Source organism: Myotis davidii, unplaced genomic scaffold (assembly GCF_000327345.1).
Source record: "Myotis davidii unplaced genomic scaffold, ASM32734v1 scaffold914, whole genome shotgun sequence".
Lineage (NCBI taxonomy): Eukaryota > Metazoa > Chordata > Mammalia > Chiroptera > Vespertilionidae > Myotis > Myotis davidii.
The window spans coordinates 1,376,942-1,395,968 of record NW_006285484.1 but is presented as its reverse complement, the minus strand read 5'-3'; the positions used below and the strand labels follow the sequence as shown (position 1 = coordinate 1,395,968).

The following is a 19,027-nucleotide window of genomic DNA, read 5'->3' as shown; positions in this document are numbered from 1 at the left end:
ATTACAGTTAACCTGTGGAGTAAACCCTTCACTTTATAGCATATTTTCATTTCCCCAGCCATATAGTACTCAGCAAGTTTTAGCTGCAAATACTTCTTGTTCAGGAGGTTGTCTAGAGTTTGCTGTTTCTCACCTTGTTGGAACATTGAGTTAAGGCAGTGGTCGGCAAACACATCAGTCAACAAAGCCAAATATCTTAATTAAGAAATATTTTATTTTCTTAATAAAAAGCCAGCAAACTCCCCTATTTTCTTCAAAATAGACTAGCCCAGGCTGAAAACCGACTTCTGCACATGGGCCACAAAGTTTCAATCGCACTGTACATGCGCCCACATGTGGTATTTTGGGGAAGAGCCACACTCAAGGGGCCAAAGAGCTGCATGTGGCTCGCAAGCCACAGTTTACCGACCACGGAGTTAAGGCATTTGTCTCGGAGTTCAGCTTCTGACAAGAACCCAGGACGGTTTCTTCTGACAGTTTCCCTTCTGGAAAATGCCATTTTTCTACTGGAAAGGCTGTGTTCTGTGGCAATGGCCCATGTTTATGACCTCAATGGGGCTGCCCAAGACACATTCAGACTGTCAGTCTTTTTTCTTTTTTTTTACACAGTAGATGTGGATGGATTTTGCAGTGATGTTGTGTTTCAGGAAGTCAAAGTCCTCCTTGCCATTTCATTCTTGTAAAACTTTCCCAATATCTAACTTTTTCAGAAAACAGTGTCTTCTACTTTAAACATCCCAAGCAACAGGATCACCTGTCATGTGAAACGAGTGGGTGGAGGTTTTGGCGGGAAAGTAGGAAAATCAGCTGTGTTCGGAGCTATTGCAGCTGTGGGTGCCATCAAGTAAGTGCACTTGGGGGTACAGAAGGGTGTAAAATGTCAGAGCTGAGGGCCAATCAGTGGCCTCAGAGGCACTTGGGCTTCTGTCATAACCACCTGCCACCCTTGGGCAACTCAGCCTCCTGTCTCTTTTTCTTTTTAATTGCAGATATAATGCCCACCCTCCTGGAGTTATTAGAAAAGTCATATGTAGATAGGACTTTGACTATGCTAATTTCCTATAAAAAGGAAAAGTGGTATTACTAGTTGAACATCTCCAGGGCGAGGGCTGTCCTGACCCTGAGCTTCAGAGAAGGTGACCCATTTAGGGGTGGGGCAAGTAACTACCCAAGTAGAGTGCCAAGTGGGAGAATGCTCCCTCACTTTTCCTTCCTACTCTCAGCTGCAGACAGGCAGGGTGAGGGAGGAAAGACCCCACCCTTTGCCCCCTCCCTGCACCTGGGGAGAGCTGGCTTTTCAATGTGTGTTCAGTGGACAGATGACATCCTCAAAGAGAGCTCCCCGGCTCACCTCAATGGAAGGCTTGCTGTTCATGCTGTGCACGGTGTTGGCTTTTCTAGTTTGTGTTCTTTTTTTCTTTTCTTTTTTTTTGTACTTTGTCAGAGCTCCAATCAGCCTGTAAATGTCCTTTAGCAGCTTCTGTATAGTTCAGAGCTAGGAACCAAGACACTCAGTATGTGTCTCCTTCCGTGATGAGAGGTAGGAAAAAACAGGGTCTGAATCTCACCTCCAGTTCTTTTCATAATGAACCTCTCTCTATTCACACCCACCAGGGACCCAGCAAGGCAGAACCAATTTGTTGTATTCCCACCAGGCTTTGTGCCTTTAAGGCTTCTCAAGCATAATTGCACATTAGACTCATCTTGGGAATATTTAAATCCAATTGCCTAGGATGCCCCATACTGACCCAACCATTATTATATATTTTTTTAAACTTTCCTCCCTGGCTGGGTGATTCAGTTGGTTGGTTGGAGCATTGTCTCATACACCAAGAGGTTGTGGGTTCAATTCCTGGTCACAGCACATACTCAGGTTACAGGTTTAATCCCATAGGTCAGGATGCATATGGGAGGCAAGCCATTGATGTATCTCTCTCTCTCTCTCTCTCATCAATAAAAACATTTTTTGAAAGCCTTCCCAGTGGTTCTACTGCCAACTGTGGGAAACACTATCTTAAACAACCCTGCCTTAGCATACTCTTGCCTTGTGTTAAGTGGTCCCCAGAGGAGTGCTCCCAAATTGCTGGTAATAAGATTTTCCTCAGCTCATAGAAATTTCTGCCTCCCTATTCCAGACCCACAGAATCAAAATCACCAGGAAATGAACCCAGAAATTGAACATTTAACTGATGCTCCAAGTGGTCCTCACCATTAAAAAAGACAAGGAAACCCTACACTAGAATTATGGTTTTCAACATGTACCTAAAGACACTGCATCAAAATCGCTGAGGGAAATGCAGATTCTAGGGCCCCTCCCCAACCTATTGCTAAAGTGCTAAGGCTCAGGAATCTGCATTTCACTAGCACTCCAGAGGATTCTTCTACACTCCAAAGTCTGGGAGCTTCTGCCCCTGAGACACAGAAAGGCTGAAGCTCCTAGCTACCCAAAGGTCCAACTTGGCCAACATCAGGGCAGTCCCAGTGAAAATGAAGATCCAGCCCTGGCTGGTGTGGCTCAGTGGATAGAGCATCAGCCTGCGGACTGAAGAGTCCCAGGTTTGATTCCAGTCAAGGGCACATGCCTGGGTTGTGGGCTTTATCCCCAGTGGGAGGATGTCCAGGAGGCAGCCAATCAATGATTCTCTCTCATCATTGATGTTTCTATCTCTCTTTCCCGCTTCCTTCCTCTCTGAAATCAATAAAGGTATATTTAAAAAAAGAAAGAAAGAAAATGAAGATCCAAATCCTGACACATCCTAAGACAAGTGTTGGTCTTTGCTTGCAGTTGTGTTGTTAAGTTTGCATTTATCTGTTCTCACTCTTTCTCCTTTGTTACTAGAGGTGGGGATATGCAAAAATGACTGGATGTGGATGATTATCAAATTTAAAGCCATAACAACACAAGTGAACAGCCATGTGACATTAATCACTTTAGCTAGATCTTAATTATAGACCACGGAGACAATAGTAATTTAGTTGTACATTAGATCAATGCTTCACACAGTGTATGCACTCAATGAATATATATGGAATGGGTGGATGGTTAAATGAATGTTTGGATAAGATGGATTGGAGGGCAGGTAGAGGATGGATGGGTAGAAAGGTAGATAGATGGATGGGTGGATATATAGTTAAACGAGGGGATGGATAAATAGGTGGATGGATACTAGGTGAGTAGATGGTGGATGGATGGGTGGGATGCAGACTGTGACGAAGATTTGTTGTCCTTTAGAACTGGTCACCCTGTTCGTCTTGTTCTTGATCGTGAAGATGACATGTTAATAACTGGGGGAAGACACCCATTATTTGGAAAATATAAAGTGAGTATTAAAGATGAAATTATTAAAATACCTCATTCTATTTGAACGGTTTTATTCTCTTCTATTGTTTTGATTTTGTTGAATTCTAAAAACAATAATCTTAGCATCTAAAATATTAAGCGAGGATGCTGTGTATTTGAATACTCATAACATTTTTGTGAGGAACTTCTAATAAATCTAGTGTAGAATTATGAAGTTGAATAATAAAAATACATGAATAAAAATGCTAATGTTTCCTCAGTGACAAAAACCTGAAAGAAGCTACAAACATTGTTATACTAAACTTCACTTTACAAGTGTTTCCACTAAGTGGTTATGAAAGTGTCATAAAAATTATTTGCAAATAGGAAAAAATAATTCACTAACAAGTGAAATAATTTTAAATTGTTTCAAACCACATTCATTGCATTTCTATGAAATTGTAGCATAAACACTATTAAAAATACTTATTGACATCAATACTACTTTTCAAATTTGTGCTTGAGTTCTTTAGACAGTTCTAATGTAATATTTCCCTATCAAATATGCTTTATTTGGCAATTGCTCATAGCGTACATATAGTTAAATTTCATATCTAATTTTGTCATTGCCTGAGATTACTAAATTGCTATATTTTTTGTCATTACTAAAACAATGGCTTTTCACAATTTTATCTCTTCCATTGGCATTAGTAACTTATATAATTAGAGAGAAATAAACCATAGTTGGCAGTTAAACTTTGGATTTGCCTTCAAATGCACAGAAATTAATACAGATATTATTATCTTCTAGTACCAAGAGCAATGTAGAGACACATCCTGGGATTGTGGCAATTAGTATTAAGGTAGTTGCTGAGTCCTTTGGGTTTGGCCTGAATTATAAATCAAAATTTATTTATATTAGTTGTGAGACACTTTTAGTACTAGTGCCTATTAAGAGGATTTAGACAGCAAATATTTTCGTATTTATAATAATATAAAACATAATATAAAAGAGGGAAATCATTAGACTATTTTAAAAATCCAAATTTTATTTTATTTTTAAAGAAATATAATTGTACTTCCAATATAATAATATGTGTGTATGTGTATACATGTATATATATATATATATCCTCATTAAACTTAGCTAACAAAGGTTTGCTTGTTTACTTGGAACTACTAGTAAATTAGTAGAGCAGATACTTATGTGTGACAGATTCTTCCAAAATTCTTCAAAAGTTTATATTAAACAGCTGAAGAATTCTCTCTGCTGTCTTTGCTTGGCAATGCTTTCTTCAGGAAAAGTTAAAGGTACGCTGCAGCCTAGCCTTTGTCAAACTTGCCATAAATTCTGAAGTGGCGGTTTTCCCACATGTCCTCACTGCTCTGGTTTATTAGCCAACACTTCCCTTGGAGCAGATGATGATAACCAGAGAGTTGCACGGTTTCATCACTTGTATTTGTCCCCGGGTCTTCAGAAGACAGACACCAACCAGAGCCAGTCTTTTTGGTAGAACTACAGCAGGGCGTGGGAATTTCTCTTTTCAATCTGGGCTCTACAGGCAGATTGGTCCCATGGTGGGAGGGGAGTGGTGACTTCAGGAAAACACCAGGTGCCTCTGTGAGTCCCACCCAGGAAGCACAGCAACACGAGCTCACATTTGTTACCTAACCAGTTGCAAAGCGCTCCACAGCTCAGCGCAACCGCCGTCAGGCCAGGGACCATTTCCAGCCCTGGCTTCCGACGCTTTCCTGCAACGAGATGCACTGCCATTCATCCCATCGAACTCTGAAATTCCAGAAACTTTTCCACGGGGCAGAAACCACGGGCTAACTCAGAAGGAATGCCAGTAAAAAGTGGAGAATCTTCCAAGAATAAGGAAGAAGAGGGTAGCAATTACATGTCTGGAGATCAGCAAAAACTTTAGAATTCCATGATGACGGTGAAGCCAGAAAATTGCAGGTTGAAAGGAAAGGGCTCAGCAAAATTCAGGTCAGAGGAGGCCTTTGTCAGCCAAGTGCTGAAAGCCAGGGGAATAGCCAGGTGGGGACACCACAGAGCAAACACAAGCAGAGTCTGTCTTCAGTCCTGCCCAACAGTGGAGCTGGGCTGTGGCTCCAAGTTGGCATGGACATTAATCATGTAAAATGTCCATCATTTGCTGACAGGTGGGATTCATGAACAACGGGCGGATCAAAGCTCTAGACATTGAGTGCTTCATTAACGGAGGGTGCACACTGGACGACTCGGAGCAGGTGCGTGCATCACACACCAGTGACCTTGGTCGTGAATAGAACCCAGAACTTCTAGATGAGTCTTTACTGAACACGCTTCCTCAAGTACTTAACCAGGTTCCACAGCAGCTCAACTCTGTGTTCTTGACTTTTAGAGAAAAGAGGAAAATGTTATCCAATATATGTGAATACCTTCTATTATTTTAGGTAACAGAATTCCTTGTACTAAAACTGGAAAATGCATATAAAGTCCGAAACCTCAGGTTCCGGGGCCGTGCCTGTATGACCAACTTACCATCCAACACGGCCTTTCGCGGATACGGCTTCCCACAAGGAACCCTGGTAACAGAATCTTGCATCACAGCTGTGGCAGCCAAATGTGGCCTTCTGCCAGAGAAGGTAAGGTTTTGATCAAGGTCACAGCCAAGGTTGCTGAAGAATCAGATGAGTAGGGAACCAGCTACCTAGGGAAATACCCTAGTACCACTCAAATTAGCTCGGGCTCAAAATTCAAAATATATTCAGGGCTACCTAAAAGAATTCACCTCCCTCCTCTTATCTTCCACCCTTCTTGTACAAAGATTTCTCTTTTTCCTTCTTTTTAAAACTTGTGCAAAGATAATTACTCTTTTTAACCTTTAAACCCCACTGAAGTCATTAAAGTAAAAACTGAGCATACCCTTTTTGATCCCTCCATCCCTGTTGGTTAACGGTAACCATGGTCCTCATTTCCATATTTATAGTCCTAGCCCTTTCTCTATGGGTATCCACCCATCTGTATTCATACATACATACATACATCATCATTGCCATGTGTTTATACATGCACATATACAGTGGTTTACCAAAATGGGGCCATAATAAACACATTATTCTGCACTCTGCTTTTTTCTCCTTGACAATAGGCTGTGGCCATCTTCCTGTGGCAATAGAATGACCTTCCTTCTTTTTCAAGACTGAATAGTGCTATGTAACAGGGATGTGCCGTCATTTGCTTAGCCATTCCACTACTGGTGCACGTTCAGCTCGTTACCCATCCTTGGCTATTAAAATGCTGTTGCTATACACATCTTGGTGCAGATGTCTCGAGGGTATATCTTTGCCCTGCTAGGTAGAGGGTAAATTTACAGAAGTGAAATTGCCAGCGCACTTGAAAACTCTTGAGAGATACTGCCAAAAGGATGCTCTCCGAAAACATTATTTTGCGCAATATCCTAGAAGGTGCACAGTTTATCCAACATGCTAGTCAGACAGGGGCAGCTCCTGGAAGTTGAGGTCAGAGTTGATAACACTTTCTGCTCTTCATATACCCCATCAGACCCCAGCCTGCTTTTTTACATTTCAATCTCATTTCCTCAATATATGCTGTAGTCAGTTTCCGACTTGCCGTAACTATCGATTCCATTTTCCTCCTACGTCAGGTTAGGGAGAAAAACATGTACAAAACTGTGGATAAAACCATCTACAAACAAGCCTTCAGCCCCGAGAACCTGATACGATGTTGGGACGAATGTCTGGACAAGTCTTCCTTTGGCAGCAGAAGAAAGCAAGTGGAAGCATTTAATAAGAAGAATTACTGGAAGAAGAAAGGACTTGCCATTATCCCCATGAAGTTTTCAGTCGGCTTTGGTGCCACTAGCTACCATCAGGTAAGGTCCTACCTGTGTCAGACACGCTCCTGGCCCGATTGATCAGCTTGTGCTGACTTTGCCGGAGTGTCACCTTTCCCAGGGCGCTGAGCCCCTCGCCTTAGCAGCACCCATCTGCAAGCACTTACTCCACAGTGCAGTAGAGAAGCGCCTCCACGGCAGACAGCAGCATTGGCAAGCATGAGACCTGCAGCTGGGGGACTGCCAAGATGGAGTCCTGACTGCCCCACTGAACCCCTATTCAAAAAGGGAGCAGGAGCCCACGGGGCCTGCGGGGCTGTGCTTTCTAAGCTCAAGGGCCACAGGCTTGGGCAGGAATGGGGCTGCTCCTGGCCTGCACCCCAGACCCCACAGCATTCCTGGTGCACCCTAAGTCTTAGGCAGGGAAGTCATTCCACGTTGCCCTGACCAGCTATTTGTTTCAAGCCACCTCTCCCAGGAACCTGTCAATTCTGATGGGGAAAGGGGGGTGGGGCCCAAAATCCTCCCAGATCGGTTTGCAAAAGGAAGAGGCAAGTCATTCAGAGGCCCTCTCCAGAAGGGAGGAGGAAGGGCGGCATACAGGTGAGTCCATTAAATAGCACGAGGCCTGGTACTGGGTCTTCCCAGCAAGCCCAGTGGGCCACATACAGGAAAGCTGTTTAGAAAACTGGGGAAGACTTGCATCTCGGGATGGTCCATCCAAAGCAGAAAAATCTTACACACACTATGTCTAAATATAAATCTAAAAATGCAGGAGATCTCCCTTATGTATATACCACTGATAACATTCTTCCACTTACACCCAACTATTGGCAGCCAAGACACACACACACACACACACACACACACACACACACACACACACACTACAAAAGCTTCCCTGTCAAAGAAAATCTTTCTTAGATAATAAACCAAGTGCCCCACATCCCTGATCAACTTGAATCAGGCAGACCCCAGAAATCGTTGGCCCTGCCACTTACTGGCTGTGTGATGTTTAACCTCTCTGAGCCTCCGCTTCCTCAATTATAAACTGAGAATAATAATCCTTTCTCTTAGGATCGATGAGAATTCAATGAGATAATAACTGTACAGCATTGGCAGGGTTCCTGGAACACCATGTAGTTATCAGGACAGTCCACCCCCACACCCAGGAGATTTGACACATCTCTCAGGCCTGCGGCTCCTCTGGTGTAGAATGAGACTCCCCGACTCCTGGTCACAGTCCTGTTCAGATCTGATGTGCCCATTCTATACAGAGATGCATGACGGTTAATTGTCTGCAAGCCTGACTGAATCAACAGCTAAGGCATAAGAGATCCTGGATATCACATGTGAAGCCAAATGTGTCTTTTCTACACCAATTCTCCAACATCAGCCGGGTGTCCAACAATCCATTTCCATTCTAACACTAACTACCCAGACTTAGTGCCTAGGTCAAAGGCCGAGTCCCACAAGACCGCCCCAATTTCAGACACCAGCACAATGGGGTGCTCAGGCTACCGGCACTTCTGCCCAGCCAACTACAAATTTGGGGGTTTCCTCTACCCACCCCCTCAGGTTTGATTATTCACTAGGTCAACTCACAGGACTCAGGAAAGCACTTTGCTTATGATTACTGCAAATTTATTCTAAGTGATATCACATGTGAAGCCAAATGTGTCTTTTCTACACCAATTCTCCAACATCAGCTGGGTGTCCAACAATCCATTTCCATTCTGACACTAACTACCCAGACTTAGTGCATAGGTCAAAGGCCGAGTCCCACAAGACCTCCCCAATTTCAGACACCAGCACAATGGGGTGCTCAGGCTACCGGCACTTCTGCCCAGCCAACTACAAATTTGGGGGTTTCCTCTACCCACCCCCTCAGGTTTGATTATTCACTAGGTCAACTCACAGGACTCAGGAAAGCACTTTGCTTATGATTACTGCAAATTTATTCTAAGTGATACAACCCAAAAACAGACGAATGGAAGAGATGCATGGGAGAGGAGGCATGAGGCTGCCATGTCCTCTCCCTCCTCCATGGGGCCCACCTGCTCTTGGATGTGTTCTCCGACCCGGAAGCTCCCAGAAATCTCATTACCTGGATACACTTGAGTAAATGATCGGCCATCGGGGAATGAAATCAATCTCTAGTCTCACACCACCCTGGAGGTCAGGGAGTGGGGCTGAGAGATGTGACTCTCCCAGTGGTTGGATTCTCTGGCAACCTGCCTGCCCCGCCCCAGCTAGATAGGTCGCCCCCAAGAGTCATCTCATTAGCATATAAAGCACAGCAAATTCCATGGGTTTTAGGAACTGTGTCAAAAACCAGGGGCAACGACCACATATTTGTTTGTATTATACCACAGCTCCCCTCACCTTTATGGCTGCCCCTCACCTAAACCACGGCCTAATTTCTGCCAACTTCTCATCTCACCACACACAAAAAAAATGCTTTAAATCCAGCAAAGTGTCCCTTTGCAAGACCTCCAGCTTCCCCACAGAGTTCCAAATTGATGTGCTCAAGGCACACCAGGCTAGGAGCTGAGGTGTGTTATTCCAGGTCAGCTGATGACTCAGAAAGCTGGACACCTACTCCCTAAACCGGCAGGAGTAGCATGTCCTCGCAGGGGATCAGAAGGCCACGCTGAAGAAATACTATTATTAGAACTTACAAGCTTTGGTGCCTGGAATCCCTCCAAGCCATCCGGGGCCCAGGCATCTCCAGACAGAAGAGACAGAAGTCCTACTTCCTCCTCCTCCTCCTCCCCCTCCCTCTTCTCCTCAAAGGAAAAATACCACATCGCTATCCATCCATCCAGCTTAACAAACACCTTTTTCAGTGTCTCAGTGACTCAGATCCACTCAGAGTTCCCTTCAGGACACAAAGATGAAAAAGACTAGGTGCCCCTCTTCGCGGAGACTCCCTGTCACCCCGGTATTCGTTTCCTGTGGCCTCAATAACAAAGTACCGCAAACTGAGTGGCTTCAAACAACACACGCATTCCTTCACGGTTCTGGAGGCTGGATGTTAAAAATCCAGATGTTGGCAGTGCCATGCTCCTTCGGGAGGCCCCGGGGAAGAAGCCTGCCGTGCCTCATCTCATCTAATTGCATCTGCAAAGACTACTTACAAATAAGGTTGCTTTCTGGTGTCCTAAAGGGACAGGGATTTACAGGGGACGCTACCTAACTCAGTACACCCCTATAAGAGTAGGTGCAGAGAAGGGGGTAACGGATCCTTCCTGGAGAGGAAAGAGGAGTGTTCACAGAAGTTCTAACAGAATAGAGACCACAGGGGTGGAGGGTGTTGAAGGCTGGGGAGCAAGCCAGGGAGAGAGCAGTGCAGGTCAGGCAGGAACAGGGGTAATGTCAGGCTTAGAGGAAAGGTAGGAAAAGACAGGGATGAAGTGGGAAAAGAGACCGAAGCCCAAAGGGCCTCATATAATAACAAGGAGCAGACAATGGGGAGTTTTTGCCCACCTTGCCCAAGGGGCAAACTGTTCTCCCTTTCATGATACCATTCAGTGTCCCTGTGGGGAACCCTTCCCTGGCTCTGCAGAAGCAGCTGGGTCTGTCTTCCCAGGTCTCTGGGGCCCCAAGGCACACCATTTATCTCACAACTCATTCTGCATTCTAATGGCCTGCTTTCCAGCCTGCCCCCCACTGCACTGAGCTGCCAGAGGAAGCACATCTTATTCATGGTTATATATCTAGAGCAAGCACATAACACGTGCGTGTACTTACAAATGTTTAATTCACCAGTTGAGTGGTTTGCCAGAGATTTTAAGCAGGAGAGTGACTTTCAAACAATGCCCACAACTCCTGAGTATCCCAAGGGGCTCCTATTAAAACCAGGTCCCTAACTAAGACTGTCTTTCCAGGTGACTTTTGCACAAAACAGAACTAGGCCTCATAACCCCACCAGGAGAGCTTGCCTCTGACCCTCCCCTCTCCACGAGACTGGCGTTTCTCTACCCCATTTCTTCTACTGAGCCTCACTAAACTGGCCCTGAGCTGTGTCTTCGGGTTGTTTTTCTAGGCAGCTGCACTGGTTCACATCTACACAGACGGGTCTGTATTGGTCACACACGGAGGCAACGAACTGGGACAAGGTATTCACACCAAAATGCTACAGGTAAGATCAATAAACTGAAGTCATTGATCTCATTCATTGTTGATATGACTGACATTCGGCACTAATTTTAGGGTAAGGGACAACTCCCTGAACTCAAACCCTAAGATCTTGACTATTTAGTTGAAAAACTTCTTACATATCAAATAAAATGGCTGAGGTGGTGGAAATCACACGCACGCGCGTGCAAATACTCCTGAAGCTTGGCCAGGGCTCATGGACGGAGGCGTTGAGCCCCTGGGGCATTGCGCTGGGTGTGCCATGCAGGCTTCATAGAGTAGTTCCTCGCTTTTCCTATTTGAGACCAGCATGCATAAGTTTTAAAGTTTGGACAATATTAGGATATTATTTTGACAAGTAAGGATGAGTATTTCATCAATGTCATTCTCCTATCATTTTTAAAGCATACTTTAACACACACATGCCTACATACAAAATAGGAAGATGTGACTCCAGGAGAAAAAATTAATTCTTTAAATAAATTTAACTGTATGACAAATACATTAGATTGTTGGAGTGCATATCTGCAGCTTTTGACTATCCATCCCCTTAGCTGCTTTGGAATACACCTCCCACATTCCAATTGAAGGACTCCTCAATTCTGGTGGCTTTCAGCCCCATCCCCCTCCTGTTACTGGTACAAGGTGCATGTGCCAGGGTGTTTAAAAAAAAGTTAATAGTCAGAACATCAGAGTTTTAAGTAAAGAAATGTGTATTGATCGAGAAGGCCCCGCTCAAGAAGATGGGGGTGCCTTACAGCTTCTACAAAGCTGTCTTTTCTTTTCCTTTTTTTTTTTCTTCTTCTGCAAATTCATCTTAAGAGAGCCCAGAATTCAGGCATCTTTTTTGTCATCAAGGGAAGGGAGGAGAGGTGAGACAAGATGTGGGTGAGGGCCATGAACAGTGAGGCCCTGACAGGGTTCCAAGAAAGAGCTGCAATTTCTAAGTCTTGTTCCCAGTTGGTGGTTGGTCAGTTGACACCCACTGACCTGAGTGTGGTCTGGAGGCTCCTTTAAATCCTCCCATTTGAAACCATATTGTATTCTCTCCCTTATTATTATTATCACCTATCAGGTACGTCAAGACAGGCAGTCACAACGTAGTTCGGCCCCCATTGCTGCCTCTCACGATACTGGCTGCCTCTTGAGATAATGCCTGGCCGGGTGGCTACCTGTCATGGGATTGTCCAGCCCAGCAGTTGCCTGTCCTGTCGCTGTCCAGCCCTGTAGGCACATGTCATGAGATTTATGCTTTAAAGGGTATCACGAACATATTAAAAATAGTCATTTTTATTAAGAAAAATGATGACTCAAATCTTCATAGAACACCTTGCTGAACTTGAAAATATGTCTTTTTCTCATAGGTGGCCAGCCGTGAATTAAAAATACCCATGTCTTACATGCACATCTGTGAGACAAGTACAGCTACGGTGCCTAATACAATTGCTACAGCTGCCTCCATCGGTTCAGATGTCAATGGCAGAGCCGTGCAGGTGCTTGCTGCTGCTATCTGTCTGTCTGTCTGTCTTTCCTTGGGTACTTGTACCACATCTCCGGTTTTCTTAGCTGGATACAGGCACAAGTGGCTGGCTTCAGAGATGCCATTTGAGTCACTAAACTCAGGCTCAGGCTAGCCAGTGTCAGAGAGTGTGTTAGTTGGAGTAGACTAAATGGAGGTGACAGATAGACCCAGAACATAATGGCTAAAACACAACAATGTCCCTTTCTTGTACGCTGAAGAGTCAGGGGGTGTGTTCACTCATTCAAGCACCCAGATTGATGGCAATTCCTCCATCTCTAACATGTGACTTTCAAGGCTGCCCTGAGCGTCATTGGCCAATGAGCCAGGGAGGGAGAGCATGGAGGCCAGATCTGGCAGCGATGCAAGTCATTTCCACTCGCCATCCATTAGCAGAACCGGTCTCAGGCCACAGCTCACTGCAGGGGAGGTGGGAGAAGGTAGAGCAGTGGGAAACCACACGCCCAGCAACTATGGAAGAAGGGGAGCCTGGGTTCTGGTACAGAGGCAGTCTCTGTCCCTCGAAGACACAGAAAGAAGAAATCTGGGAACCAAGTTGTGCAGAGCTGTGCACGTTTCCCCTGGCACCAATAAGGTCTTGTAGGCAGGGAGGCAGATAGGACTCCAGCCAGGTAAACAGGGTACAATTAAAGCATCTACATCAGTGGAGTCCTACCAGAGTACTCATCCTTTTTGTTTGTACTTGCTTTCTAACGGGTGTATAATTTTTGATTTTTCTGAATAGAACCATGACTTCACATTCCTTCATTCAAATATCTGGTTGCCTGTCCTTCTGTCATGTTCCTGTTATAAACTGCCCCCTTTTTCTATTGGAATGTTGTGGGAAGGCATATTCCCTCAGTGCCAGGACACTGCACTTAAGCTACCAAGATGAAGCACTTTTCAATCCATTTTACCTCTGTGAGGCCACCCTGAGAGGGGCTCAAAAACCAGAGATTTTTATTCAGAACAAATGTCTGGGAAACCTCAAATTCATGAGATCCAATATTGGGTAGAATCAAACACAAGTCAGGAATAGCTCAAAGTGTATGGAAGTTGTCAGTCCAAACTAAGTGTTAATTCATCTAGGACAGCGATTTTCAACTGCTAGGCCGCAAGATTTCTAAAAACATGAAATACCTGACTATTTAGAGACACTGAGCTTAGCTTGTCAAATTAAAAAAATGACAACACAACAATAGCCATCTGGTGTGAGTGAATCAAAATTATACCTATTGTTTTTGTCATTGCAGAAAAAAATTGGAGGTGTACTGCAGAATTTTAGTAATTAGTGTATGTGTGCCAGGAGATAAAATAGGGTGAAAATCACTGTTCTAGGATACTGAGTTTTAGGTTTCAGTTCTGAGTATCAGAAACTTTGTAGATCAGGTTATTATAAAAAACAAACTCAATTATTTTTTCACTTCACACCCAAAGCAAAGGCCGCCATTGCAGTACTTTGATGTGGATGGGTGATCAGGCAGACGGATGGACAGAGAGTTGAATAATGTTTCAGGCCCAGGCGGATATTGGCATGTCATTGTTGGAGATTGGAAAGCACAAATTTGAATGAAAATAAGATGTTTTGTTTTGTTTATTTTAATGGCTAGAAGATACAAAAGAAGGTACAAGTCAAAAATGTAGAAAAAGAGAAGAAGGAATTAAGCACATAAATATATTTAGAAAGGGGACCTGAGAGGAGAAGTTCAGCTGAGCCTGTGTTCTCACAGGAAGTGAAGCAGGAAGGGAAAGGCCCTCCAGTAACGGACGCTCCTCTCAAAGTCAGGGGCTGTGTTGTTACCGGCTCTGTGTCCCCAATGTGCCCGTATCAGGCACTCCATAGTATTCACTGACCTAATCAGTTATCCATTCATCTCCTTCCATGCAAGTCCTGACCCCTGGGCTCTTCTCTAATGGGAATGCCCTTCTTTACTCCTCCAAGAATGCTTGTCAGATCCTTCTGAAACGCCTTGAGCCCATCATTAAGAAAAATCCAGAAGGTTCCTGGGAAGACTGGGTAAGTGTTCCACTCCATTACTACAAATGAGGAAATCCACACCAGTGCCCAGAACACCATGACAGCACACAACTGGAGCTCGTAGCGACAGTTCTTCTGAGTTGGTTTATACCCAAGGGCAAGAGCCTCAAAGGCTGAGACGCTGTTCCATGATGTTTACCAGGTATGTATGGAGAGAGCGCCCGGGGAACAGCATCCCTGAGAAGAGGAATGGAAGTGTATGAAGAGTACCCAGAAGGCCTGACCCAGACTGAGCCTTCAGATCAGGTTATTATACACACACACACACACACACACACACACACATACACCAGGTGTGGAGTATTGTCATTGAATAAGTCTCAAGGGAAATGATTTGTTTAATCCAACTTTACAGTGATGGCGAACCTTTTGAGCTCAGCGTGTCAGCATTTTGAAAAACCCTAACTTAACTCTGGTGCCATGTCACATATAGAAATTTTTTGATCTTTGCAACCATAGTAAAACAAAGACTTCTATTTTTGATATTTATTTTATATATTTAAATGCCATTTAACAAAGAAAAATCAACCAAAAAAATGAGTTCGCGTGTCACCTCTGACACGCGTGTCATAGGTTTGCCATCACTGCCTTATATACTATTTCTTTAGCACAATTATCTCACATTTGCACATACACTACTAGAGTGCTGACATTTAGATATGAAGCACTAATACCTTGTAACTAAGCCTGTACATCATGGATGGGCAGCAGGATTCCATTTTATTTCTTACCTCTGAACTCAAATCAGAAGGAATTGTTAGTGTACCAGCTGAGAGGAAAAAATATAAAGCATGACGAGTTAGTCCTTTTATTGGTAACAAAGCACCAGCAATGATCACATGTCAATTTTGACACACAGTTTTATTTTGAATATTTTTATTTTCACCTGTTAGATGGTATATTTATTTTATTTTAACTGATTATGCTCATCCTGCAGGTAAAAGCTGCTTTTGAACAAAGAATCAGTCTCTCAGCCACAGGATACTTCAGGTAAAAATGGCAACGGTAACATCTGGACTGAGCCAAGGAAATGGGAGGCAACCACGCACTCAGGGCCTCCATCCCTCGTGTGATCTCTGAGGTCCCTTCTGGGCACCAAATTCTACGACTTCACATAGGCCTTTGAGCTATGTCCAAAGAAATATTAAATAACAAAAATACCCCTATTGGGTTAAAAAAAAAAAGTTAAACATGACTTATAACATCTAATCATTATTTACTTTTCTTTATTGTGGAAAAGACAGAATAATAATATTCTTTAGTGTGAATTGTAAAAAGAAGTAACTTGCATATCAAGTTTACAAATCTTCCTCCCGATACCATAAAATCTCTCTGTGCGAAGCCCCTTGGTGACGGGGGAGATGGGCAGGAGGTCACCAGTCATCACTGGTGCAGGACCCCTCAGTGGAGGCCCTCGGAAAAGGCGGGTTGATTGAAGGAAGCAAAGAGAGGAGAGCTGATTGTCAAATTCTGGAAGTGCATGACATTAGTGTAACAATCTAATGGAGCAAACCACCCAACGAGAAAGAGAGAGACAGAGAGAGAGAGAGACAGAGACAGAGAGAGAGAGATCTCATTAAGAAGAAAAAAGGAGGGAATAGCCATGCCCAATGCCCTGTACACTGTGAGTTCTAAATTCCTGAGTTCAGTTACCAAGAAGAGAGCGAATCGGCCTCCAGCTGGGTACATTTTCCATTATGAATTAATGCACTGAAGTGCTGGCCCTCTTTACCGGCTACGGCGACCCTTTGGGAATGCCGGTAAAATCAGCTGAAGTTCTCAATGTGCAGAGCTAAACCACAAGCCTAAGCCATCAAAATACAGACCTGGAGAGCCGAACCAAAATGGTCCGTTGGCTCCTCTCCGTTTCTGACCTCCTGACTGCAGCACGGAAATCCTCTTTAGAGTGGAGGCGAAGATTCGTGTTGCCACAACCAGCGAGGTTGTGAATTCAGGCTGCAGTTTAAATGAGTGGAAAAGGGCAGTTGAAATAAACAGCAGTCAAATTAAATGCTATCATAACTTTAGTAACTTTTTAAATGAATCAACATTGCTTGCACACACACGCACACAGACATGCACACACATGCACACCCCAAGCTAAAGGGCTTTATTTCTCCCATCAGGGGCTACAAGGCCTTCATGGACTGGGAGAAGGGGGAGGGAGACCCGTTTCCTTACTATGTCTACGGAGCAGCCTGCTCTGAGGTGGAAATCGACTGCCTGACAGGAGCCCACAAGGTAATAAAACTTTCTTCTCGGTGAATTAACACAAGAACAAAATTGCGTTGCACATTAACAGCCCTGAGTTCTCTGTGTAATACTTGTATACATACTGTAGGAAGAAGATCCTTTCAATCCCATGGGAACGTCTAGAGATCCAGCTTTATCATGAATTTGCACTTTAGAAAGAAGTAGTCAGGAGGCATTGCTCATGACAGCCTAAAATGCATTGTTTCTTATTTTAATTCAGACATCAAAATCACTTTCCCAAGTTGTGTGGAAAACAAAAGGGGGGGGGGTTCTGTTTCTAAAGAAAGATCAAGTTATCTCATCTGAAGGAATAGGTACTTTAGCAAATCGTCCTGAGTGAGCATTTTGAAAGCATACAGCAATGTGATACTGTTTCTTCAGAGTGGGTTACCCCAAGGTGCTCCTGCCTCTAAAGAAATAGATGGGGGTTGGGAGAGAAGGGGAGGGCTGTGACAATAACTTTGTGTTTGCCAGCTCATTGAGTCAAAGCCATGAGTGCAAAAGACCTTCTGGGGCCATTGATAGTCTCTGCACTAAATCTAAAGAGTTAGCAGATGTCTTACCCCCTCTAATGTCGATGGAGTTCAATGCAGTCTTAATTAACTAGCAGGAGTCTGGGAATCATTTGGGACCATGTGATTAAATCTTTTATTATTATTATTATTATTATTATTATTATTAGTTAAGGTATTACAAATGTGTCCTCATCCCCCCCATTAGTGAAGAAATCTTTAAGTACTATTTTTAATTCAGGTTTTCACACTGAGGTCATTTTAATTTTTGGCAGAAAATCAGAACAGACATTGTCATGGATGCGTGTTGCAGCCTGAACCCAGCCATTGATATCGGGCAGGTAGGTCCAGGTCCACTTAGCTGGGTGCTGCTTCCTGGGAGCCATGGTGGGTAGGTAAAGGCCTTCTGAAAAGCACACAGTCTCACAGAGCTTGGCATTTCCCCACTTCAGGTCGAAGGTGCGTTTATCCAGGGCATGGGCCTTTACACCACTGAAGAGCTGAAATATTCCCCGGAAGGTGTCCTGTACTCGCGAGGCCCAGATGACTACAAAATTCCAACCATCACGGACGTCCCAGAGGAGTTCAATGTCTCCTTGTTGCCGGCATCCCAAACCCCACTAAACATCTATTCCTCCAAGGTAAGCACCCACACCAGCCTCTGTGCAGTGTGCTGTGTCAGGCAGCATAACAAACGAAAGCAGGTGGACAAAATAAAAAATAGATGTCAACCCTTATCAAGACCAAATCAAGACAGACTATTAGAATTTGGAGATGAATCACCTCGAGCAAAGGGAAATTCGGGGAAGACGAATGATCCACCCGGTGGCCATCCTGGCCAAGGATTCGATTTATTAAATCCTCTTTCAGCGAGAACTCTAATATTCAGCCAAAGCTTTGATTGGATAGAATAACATTTTCGCTTAAGAACCTGAAGACTAAAATATTGAATGGGAATAAGATTTCAATGCTACTGAAACCTTAACAACCAGCGGCAGCTGGAACAGAACCCTGGGCCAGGCATCAGGAAACCTGCGTTCCTGCCCGAGCCAAACTCTGTGATACTGGGCAAATCACTCACTCCGCTCCGAGGGGCTCAGGGGCCTCATCCCTCCCCAGAAATAATCTAAAGCAACGTTTCTCAATGGGACAGGAAGTGGGGGGTCGCCCCTCAGGGAACATTTGGCAGTGCCTGGAGACATTCCTGGTTGTCACAACCATGGAGGAAGATGCTGCTTCTAGTGGGTAGAGGCCAGGGATGCTGCTAAACAGCCTTCAGTGCACAAGACAGCCATCCACGGCAACGCATCATCGGGCCCCGATGTCAGCTGTGTCAGGAAGCGAAGACACCAACCCTCAGCAATCGCTAACTTCATGAAATTGCAAATTAAAATAAAGGTCAGTGTGTGTGTGCATTGCTGTGCGCAGGTTCCAGGAGAG

The 19,027-nt window shown here is 44.2% G+C and overlaps 1 protein-coding gene across 1 annotated transcript in view; it reads left to right on the top strand.

Annotated features, from left to right (window-relative positions):
* LOC102771691 (aldehyde oxidase 2-like) overlaps positions 1-19,027 on the top strand; it is a 78,124-nt gene that overhangs the window by 46,682 nt on the left and 12,415 nt on the right. The window contains exons 20-31 of the mRNA XM_015559096.1: positions 711-844; positions 3,233-3,320; positions 5,450-5,536; positions 5,723-5,914; positions 6,937-7,164; positions 11,174-11,269; positions 12,630-12,758; positions 14,727-14,801; positions 15,760-15,812; positions 16,949-17,063; positions 17,863-17,928; positions 18,040-18,228. Of these exons, the coding sequence (XP_015414582.1) occupies positions 711-844; positions 3,233-3,320; positions 5,450-5,536; positions 5,723-5,914; positions 6,937-7,164; positions 11,174-11,269; positions 12,630-12,758; positions 14,727-14,801; positions 15,760-15,812; positions 16,949-17,063; positions 17,863-17,928; positions 18,040-18,228 (1,452 nt within the window). The remainder of the gene's footprint in view (positions 1-710; positions 845-3,232; positions 3,321-5,449; positions 5,537-5,722; positions 5,915-6,936; positions 7,165-11,173; positions 11,270-12,629; positions 12,759-14,726; positions 14,802-15,759; positions 15,813-16,948; positions 17,064-17,862; positions 17,929-18,039; positions 18,229-19,027) is intronic.